This window comes from Tasmannia lanceolata, unplaced genomic scaffold (assembly GCF_043159265.1).
Source record: "Tasmannia lanceolata isolate RefF3 unplaced genomic scaffold, GAP_Taslan_0.1 ptg000024l, whole genome shotgun sequence".
NCBI lineage: Eukaryota > Viridiplantae > Streptophyta > Magnoliopsida > Canellales > Winteraceae > Tasmannia > Tasmannia lanceolata.
In genome coordinates this window covers 16,464,403-16,473,910 of record NW_027518701.1, presented here as the reverse complement: position 1 = coordinate 16,473,910, position 9,508 = coordinate 16,464,403, and the positions used below count along the sequence as shown (strand labels likewise).

The 9,508-nt window shown below is 45.7% G+C and overlaps 1 protein-coding gene across 1 annotated transcript; it reads left to right on the top strand.

The window, feature by feature from the left end:
* The first annotated feature begins 7,265 nt into the window (after nt 1-7,265).
* Nucleotides 7,266-9,049, top strand: LOC143857200 (RING-H2 finger protein ATL16-like). Its single transcript, XM_077367595.1, has one exon. The coding sequence runs from the start codon at nt 7,811-7,813 to the stop codon at nt 8,867-8,869; it is 1,059 nt and encodes a 352-aa protein (XP_077223710.1). The 5' UTR covers nt 7,266-7,810; the 3' UTR covers nt 8,870-9,049.
* Nucleotides 9,050-9,508: the final 459 nt, after the last annotated feature.

Here is a 9,508-nt window from a genome sequence, read left to right as displayed (position 1 = left end):
CTCCTGGTCAGGAACGGGCCTGGGCAGAAAAACCACACCCACTCGGAAATGCAGTTTACTAAAACTTGGGTACTCGCTGCTTGGTTCGCCCCAGCCCGTCTCCGCAAAGATCGGGAGCGCACTCCTGGTCAGGAACGGGCCCCGAGCAGAAAAACCAAACCCACTCGGAAACCCAATTCACTAAAACTTGGGTACTCGCTGCTTGGTTCGCCCCAGCCAGTCTCCGCAAAGACCGGGTGCACACTCCTGGTCAGGAACGAGCCCGGGCAGCAAAACCAAACCTACTCGGAAACCCAGTTCCCTAAAACTTGGTACTCGCCGCTTGTTTCGCCCCAGCCCGTCTTCTCAAAGACCGGGAGCGCACTCCTGGTCAGGAAAGGGCCCGGGCAGAAAACCAAACCCACTCGGAAACCCAGTTCACCAGAACGTGGGTACTCACTGCTTGGTTCACCCCGGTTCATCTCTACAAAGACTTGGATGCCTGCCCGAAGTGCCGTTCTGCTCGAAAACGAACTGTTTTACAAGTATTACTGGCCCACAAGGTTGAGTTAATCAATAATTAGCCAAAGGCAGACATGAGCGGAAACAGTGGACGGCGAAATGCAACTTCTATTCATAAAAGGGTGGGCCTCGAAGGGCCATTACAAAAAGTAGCGCCTCCCAAGGGCCATCACAAAAAGAATCAGTGAACTGCCAAAAAGGAAGAACGGGTAGCTCAAGGCACCCCATAGCTACCCTAATGCGAAGGACCCCCCGCCGCGGCATCCTACCCATCCTCTCCCTGACCTGCCGGCGGGTCAGGAAGGACGAGGCCCGTGAGAACGACGTTCGGGTTGGACCCCTTGACCTGCTCAAGGCAATCCATAAACCCCAACTTGTACGAATTCGTGGATAAGCTAATTAGCTCGTCCTTCTTTTTCTGCACGGCATCCGCCACGGCCGCTATCTGCCTCTCCCGGGCTCTCCCTCTCTACGATTCGAGGGCGGCGGCGGCCTTCTCCAACTGGGCAGGATTCTCGGACTTGAGTCTTTTTATCTCGTCGTCCCTCTCCTGGATAGACCTATTGAGCTCAGCCGCCTCCTGGATCAACTTGCCGTTCTCCTCCTCGGACTTGGTAATTGCGGAAGAGAACTTCCGACTCTTCTCGCGTAAGTTGTGATAGTACACATCGATTTGATAGAGCGAGGAGAAAATGGCCTCATCGGCCGCATCCGGAGGCTCGTTAAGAACCTGCAGCTGATCCTGGCTCAGTTGGCCCTTGGTAATGATCTCCCTGGCAACACGGCTGTCACCCAGGCCGGTGTCGCTCTTCTGAACGGCCCAGTTGGGCCGGAAAACATTGTCCCCAGACCTCCCAGGGGTGGGGCGGACTCCGGTAGATGTGTCGCCCGGCCTAGGTGTCCCCGCTCCCTGGCCATAGGGGCCGACAAGCCTCATTGTTGGCTTGTCCTTGGGGGCGGTATGTCCTTGGTTGGTGCAGGACTGGAAATCTCGGGGGCCTTCCTCTTCTGGCCCTACTGGCCCTGGCCCCTGCCAAAGGCCCCTTGCCTCACCTTCTCCAGCTTCGACTGCGTTTGCATTTCTGAAATTCAACAGCACAAATAAAACCGGTCACGGACAAGGAAAAGAAAAGAGGACTTAAAATCAAGACTAGCCACATATGTGCCGGGGTCGCAGTACTGATGCCGAGCCCGACCAGAACCTCTTCCCCAGATAAGTCCGCGCAGTGAATGAGGCCCTCCCGGCGTAACTCCTCACAGACTAGTGCAAACGTTCTCTCATCCTCGCCCTTCAAAAGCGGCTTGCAACTCACCGCAAGTGTGTCTGGGGTGTCCCATTTCAAAGGAACCGGCCAGGGCTCAGTGAGCTCGCCGTCCTCGACATAAAAGAACCTGTTCTTCCACAGGTGTATGGAGGATGGAATGCCAGTAATCATTTTCACCTCAGGGCATTGGCTGATGTAAATCCAACCTCCGTCCTTATGCCTCTTCAGGTGCGAACACATCCGAAACAGTGGCACGCTTAAGCTTCTTTGAAGCCGGCCCTGGACGAGGTATATGAACCCGATCAGCGTCCTCCATGAGTTCGGCGCGACCTGAGCCGAAGCCAGGCCGTAGTATCGAAGGACTGCGACAAAGAAGGGATGCAAAGGGAACCTGAGCCCGGCTCTTAGGGACTCGTCATATATACAGACGTTGGTGCTATCGTTGCAAGTCCTATCTCCCTCTATCGCAGCCCTCAACCTGAACCTTTGGGAAACACAATATCTATCCCTAATGTCCCCTAGTCTGGACTCGTCAAGGATACATTCCTCGTAGAGAGCCTGAATGTTATATTTGGGAACGACGTCCATCCGAGCCCTAGCAGTGACCTCAACGGAGCGGCCCGGAAGAAATGTGGTGGATGCCTCGGCAGCGTCACTACCGGCACTCACCCCTACCTGGAGATAACTATCCGTTGGGGGCGGGGTGGTGTTCAGATCCAAAATCACCTCGTCCTCACTATCTACGACTTCTACACTAATATCGGGACTCGCCATATAGGGGCCGGGAGTCTTGGGCGGATTATTTTGGGTCCTCCCCGACGAACTAGACCCTCAGCTACTGGAAGAGGAGGACTCCCCTAAACCGGACTCCGAACCGGATTCAGAGCTAGAGGTACAACGGGACATGAAGAACGCAGGAAAAGAAACGAATAAAAGACGCGCTCAAGAAGATTACCGGTCCGAACAAAGAGCTCCTAATCCACGGACGGTCACAACCACGAGCTACCCGAGCCGAGCAGGCAGAGCAAAAAGCAGAAAGGCGAGAGTAAAAAGTTAAAAGTGAGAAAATGAAGGGTGAAAACCTCTTCTTATAGCCTCTAGGCTTGAGACGGTTCGCATTCGCGGACCAGATAATGCCACGTGTCTTTCATTAATGACGGACACACGCCTCGAGGCAAGCGTGTGAATAAATACGCGCGTTTAGGCAAGGGCGTGAGTAAATGCGCGCATATCTCCAAGGGGCTAAGGGACGTCCGTAAAGTGCTCGTGTACGGGATAACTTTTAAAATGATTGTGCCCGTCTAGAAAATCTGCCCGGCCCAAGCCAGACAGGATATGACGCGTCCGCAAAACGACAAGAATCAGTTCGGCCCAAGCCAGACAGAATATGACGCGTCCGCTAAATGACAAAAATCAGTCCGACTTAAGCCGGACAGGATATGATGCGTCCGCAAAACGACAAATATCAGTCCGGCTCAAGCCAGACAGAATATGGCGCATCCGCAAAACGACAAGAATCAGTCCGGCCCAACCCGGACAGAATATGACGCATCCGCTAAACGACAAAAATCTGCTCGGCCCAAGCCGGACAGAATATGACGCATCCGTTAAACGACAAAATCAGTCTGGCCCAAGCCAGACAGGAAATAACGCGTCCGCAAAACGACAAAAATCAGTCCGGCCCAAGCCGGACAGAATATGACGCGTCTGCTAGACGACAAAAATCAGTCCATCTCAGGCCGGACAGACGGCTTGGCCGGACAGATTTTACATTTCAAATCCTGCCCGTCCCAGGCAGAACAGATTTTACACTCACTTCTGCCCATCCCAGGCCGGACAGATTTTACACCTCACTTATGCCCTTCCCAGGCCGGACAGACTGCTTGGCCGGACAGATTTTACACCTCACTTCTGCCCGTCCCAGGCCGGACAGACGGCTTGGCCGGACAGATTTTACACTTCAACTTCTGGCCGTCTCAGACTCTCAGGCCGGAGAGACTGCTTGGCCGGACAGATTTTACACTCCTCATTTTTGCCCGTCCCAGGCCGGACAGATTTTACACCTCAATTCATGGTTAGTCCCAGCCGGATCTCTTACTTCATTTCATCGAGCCGTCCCGAACACTGGCTCGTTCTACCGTTCAGGAATATAACTTATCGCACTTCCCCAAATCACTACAATGACTTGGAAAACTGGGGGGCAACTGATGGGGTATGAAAAACAACAACCAATGAGTTGTCGACACATGGCCCCAGAAAGGCTCACCACGAAATCGACACCTGCCCAGGGGTAATCCGGTAATTACCTGAGAGTAGGTAAACCTAAACCCACAGAAGGGCCGACACCTGTCCTGGGGTAGGTAATTCAACCACCCCAGGCCTTCCTCTATAAAAGGCCTCTCAAGGCTCAAAGTAAAGGGTAATAACTTCTGGAACTACCACTCTAAAAATCTGGCTCTGCACTCCTGCTCATACTGACTTGAGTGTTGAAGGACCCGTCTGGAGCAACGACTCCGGGTTGGTCTTCTGACCTTGTGTGCTCTTGTGCAGGACTTAACTCCTTCACTTCGGCTCCTCGGGTCCTCCAGCTCAGCTCTTACGTCACTGCCGTATCTGTTACCCATTTTAGGCCTAATACGGGTCATACACGGGTCATGTTTTAGGATTGAGTGATTTATACACAGGTTGGGTTACAGTTGACCCTCCTCGACCCAAGGCTCGGATTGGTTCATGTTATGATTGAGAGAATGCTACCTCAGCCCCGTCCCCACCCGACCAGAGTTGCACCCCTAACCAAAAAAATTGCAGCCAAGATAAAGAGAATCGATTTGATCATGAAGTTGATAACCCCTGGTTAGTTTTGAAACTATCAGTCATCATGTGTCAGCCATACGTCATGTTTCATCTAAAAGGGGGGGCCCCAACCAGATGGTTTACCCAATTGCATAGTAAAGTTGTATATTTCTCCACAGTATAATAGCCAAAAACATTCTGTAATTAAAACAGAACCACGGAAATTATGAATCAGCAAAAAAATGTTAAAGATTCTTTAACTAGACATATCATCAAATTTCAACACAAATATCAGCATTTTCTCATCTTTTGGTTTGACCAGAGATCTTCCTCTACTTTTCTGAAGCTGTGTCAGATATGAATTAGGCTTTCCATAGTTGGAGGACAGGAAGAATTTTTGCCTAGACCAACATCTTTGACCACTAGCTAGGGCACTTTCAGTGTCCGTTACTCGGTTTCACACTGCAAACATAGAAAAAGATAAATGGGTTTATTATAGAACTCTCTCTCTCTCTCCGTTACTCGGTTTCACACTACAAACATAGAAAAAGATAAATGGGTTTACTAAAGAACTGGCATCTCTCTCTCTCTCTGCAAACTTGGGTCAGGGTTAACCCAAACCTAACTGGTTCAACCCAATTTTGGCTCGGGTTGGGTTGGCATTCCTCTGGTGGGTTGGGAAAAGCCAACTCGATTTAATTTCGGGTTGGATAGGGTTGAGGCCTTGGCAAGCCGACCCTACCCGAACCCTACCTCTCCTCTAATTTTATCTTGATTTTCTTTGGGTTATTGTATTTATCTATTTGGCCCATGGTGAACCCAAACCAACCGACTTGGCCTAACCCAATTTCGGGTTAGATGGATTGGGTTAGGGTTGAGGGACTTAGAGGCGGGTTGGGTTAGGGTTGATCATCCTAAACCCAAGTCTCAGCTTGGGTTAGAGTCAAGGGAATGTTACCTCGGGTTGGCCTCAACCCGATCTAATTGGGCCAAGTGGCCCCAGTCAGTCTCTCTCTCTCTCTACCCTCACGGCCCTCACGTGGCCTCACGTATAAGGGTAAGTGGGTTTGAATCCAAAGGCTGTTTCTTCAGCAGTCCATACGTAGGAAAGACTCAGACTCTGGCCATGCTTTTTTCTGGGAGTTTTCAATCAGAAAACACGCACTTAATTTCTTCTATTTTAGCCTTTCCGACACAGTCACGTTAATTTCTCAACACAATTTGTATCAATTCCATCATATCGGGAGAAATTATTGATTATTTTACGGAAAGCTGGTAACTATACACCGATCTCTTGTCCCAATGAGCTGTGCTTTTAGTATTGAATTCCACCGAGAGTACCCAATGGGCCCAACCTCTCGACCATACGTGCATATATAATCATTTTGATCGGAGACATTAATCCATTAATCCCCATAGATTGGCTCACGCTAGAAAGCAATCGTGTCCCTTCAATCAAAGGGTTGTGAAAATGGTTTAAAATACTTTTGACTTTTAATGCTACCTAAGGCCAACACTGATTATTGGACTCAAAATTAAGTTTAGAGTCAAATGGATTCACAAAATCCAAAAGGGAGATGAGGGTTCATCTACATGGATCAATTTCTTTCATTCTCTCTTGACCTTGTTCTCTATTATGTTCCCTAGCATCAAGTCTTTCCTCACTGTAATCTCTCTGTGTAAAATATCTCTATAGTAATCATCCCTAAAATCTCCATTCTCCCTAAAACTCTTTGTGGAGATATATACCCATCCATTTTAACCTCCACAAGTCAAGGATTGGGATAATCACATGGAGCCAATTTTTTGCGCACACCCTATGTATGTCAAGGCTCATCAAATGAATGCTTTTGATCATCCAAACAATGTGAGCCCACTGTGTTTTTCCCCAACCGAGCATATAATGTTATCTACTCGACCGAGCATAAATACTTTTCTCATATATAATATGGAAATATGTTCATTGTAATTCATCTTTACCATCCAATCAACAAATGCAATTAATACCAAAATTGCAGGACTTGGATGGATTTTCCAATTCACTATTGGCATGAATTAGATGGTAAGATCGGCTTGTTTCGCCTGCATCACGAGATTAAAAATCATGTTTTTTTTTTAGAGATTCATCTCAACCCTTCATATAAAAAGGTGAAAGACTGATTCTGGGCGACACAATTAGACGCGAGGGAGGTGAAACAACCACAAGGTAGAAAGCTAAAAATACACATGAGATCAGAAAATATGGAAATTAATCCTAACCATTGGATGCTATTGTGGATAGATCACATTCTAAATCAATCCTAACCATCCAATAAATAGACTTTTTTATATAATTAAATATTGTAAATGGGTATGGTTTTCTCTTAGTGTTAATCAACGGCTTAGATCATGTATCATCCATAAGAGACAATCATAGAGCTGGTAGACCAAATCGGTTTACCAAAAAGAAGCAACGTGTAGTACACAAAATCGGTTTACCAACCTTCTGTGTGTAGGCTACCAAGAGATTCTTATGTAATCAAATCTAATTTTAGACGGGCCAGATCATCAGACTACATGCCACGTGTCCTTAATCAATGGCTATTAAGCCGCTGACCTTGCAACGACCAATAATATAAATCTTCGTACTAAAACATATGTTTTCCCCACTTGCCTGTTAAAATATCCCTATAGCAATTGAATATCACGATAAATCATAAACATATCGCGAGATGCAGTTGTACCTGGTTCAACACGATAGTTTTCTCGCTCCTCCACGTTCTCCTTATAACTTGACTAACCTTCCCAATTGCAAATTCCATTGAATTCCAAGTCCTCAATGTCTCCCTTCCCGTTTCTTCATTTATTCCACTTGGTTTCTCAGAGGTTTTCTCTTGCTTACCAAATTCGTTGTTAATCTAATATGGGTTCTCTTTCTTTTCAAGTTCCAAGAAGACCCAATTAATGTCTCTCATTTTCTTTATACCTCTCCTCTAAATCTTGTTTCCAAACATTTGCATCCTTAAAATCTTTCCTACAAATCAGTTTCTCCATTTATCTTGGGCTTTTACTGCCTCTTTGCATTCTTTTTTTCTTCCTGTGATTTGTTCTTTCTATTCAGTATCACAAGTAAGAAACTCCTACCCTTATTCCAACCCCTTTCTCTGTAGTTAATTTGATTGAATTCCTATATTTTAATTCCTTTTTCATTGATTTCTTCATTTATTTTAGTTGGTTTTCTTTCTAATAAGACATAACCCAATTCATTAGATATGGATCCAAGAGACAGACACAGTATTCATAACCATGACCATTATTATTTCCCTCCTCCACCTCTTAGAAATCAACAAAGATCTTCTCCACAGACAACAGGCTTCCCAATCTTAGCCATAGCTATAATTGGAATAATAACCACAGCTTTCCTCCTTTTATGCTACTATATCTTTGCTATCAAGTGCTGCTTGAATTGGCATCGATTCAACATTCTAAGGCGGTTTTCGAGCTCACGAGACCTACGCCGCGAAGAGCCATTCATAGTCTATGCTACAGCGATCGAGAACCGCGGTCTCGAAGAGTCCGTGATTCGGGCGATCCCAATTTTTCAGTACAAGCGTGAGGGAGGTGAAGAAGAGGGCAAAGAGAAGAACAGCCATGAATGTGCAGTTTGTTTGAATGAGTTCCATGAAGATGAAAGACTAAGACTCCTACCCAATTGCCTCCATTCATTTCACATAGACTGCATTGATACATGGCTCCAAAGCAATGTCAATTGCCCTCTTTGTAGATCGAACGTCTCGATCCCAAACCGAGTTTTTCCATCCAATCAGATCATAGCTCAGAACCGACATCAAGATCCTCGTCAATTAAGCAATAATCGTATAGGCAATGACCAGAATGTAGTGATAGAAGTGACTGATGATGGTTTAGACCATAACTCAATAAGACAGGAGATGAGAAATTCAATGGAGATATCAGGGCAAGTTGTAACTAGTTCCCATCACTACCCATCCCCATATAAGTTAGGACAGAGAATTCTGCCAAAGAAACCAAGAAAATTTCATCATGTTTCGAGCATGGGAGATGAGTGCATCGATGTGAGGGGAAAAGATGATCAGTTCTCCATCCAACCCATCAGGAGATCTTTCTCTATGGATTCCTCAGCCGATCGACAGCTACACTTATCAGTTCAAGAGATCTTAAATCAGAATTCACAGATTCGTGAGGTTAACACAATTGAAGGTAATAGTAGCAGAGTCCGACGAGGATTCTTCTCATTCAGCCACAGCCGCGGATCGAGAAATGCGGTTCTTCCTATCCAGTTTGAGCCATAGGTGAAGTGAGTTCATCCTTTTGTACTGTTTATTTTTATTTTTGATAGAGGTGTTGAAATTGTCAGATTAGGGGTTTTGGCATAGTTTATCACATACATTAAATAGAATTAGTGAGCGTAAATTGAATTTGACTTTTGGTTATAGTTTATGATGAAATTATATGTGTTGATGTAGGCATGATTACAGGCATCATTGATCCTCTCTGTTCTTTTTCAAAATGTTACGTTTCCATGGTGAATAAACCATCTGAAACAGGGGCCCTCTCTCTTTTTTATGAAAGACAAACTACTTTTGCCTTGTTTTAAAATGAACGTAGAGGGAGGGAAAGAGAGAGAGAGGGAGAGAGTAAAAATGACAAATGTGAAACAGGGACCTTCTCGTTTTTTTTTTTTTTTTTTTTTTTTTTTTTTTTTTTTTTTTGAGAGAGAGAGAGAGAGAGAGAGAGAGAGAGAGGGTAAAAATGGCAAATGTGAAACAGGGACCTTATACCTTTTTTTTTGTTTTCAAATGAATATATATATATATAGAGAGAGAGAGAGAGAGAGAGAGAGAAGAAATCGTGTGGAACAGGATCCCCTAGGTTGTTTTTTTTTTTTTTTTTTTTTTTTTTTTTTTAAGAAAAAATAACTACTTTTGTCA

Coding starts and splice junctions, on each gene's coding strand:
- LOC143857200 (XM_077367595.1), top strand. CDS start 7,811: ATGGATCCAAGAGACAGACACAGTATTCATAACCATGACCATTATTAT.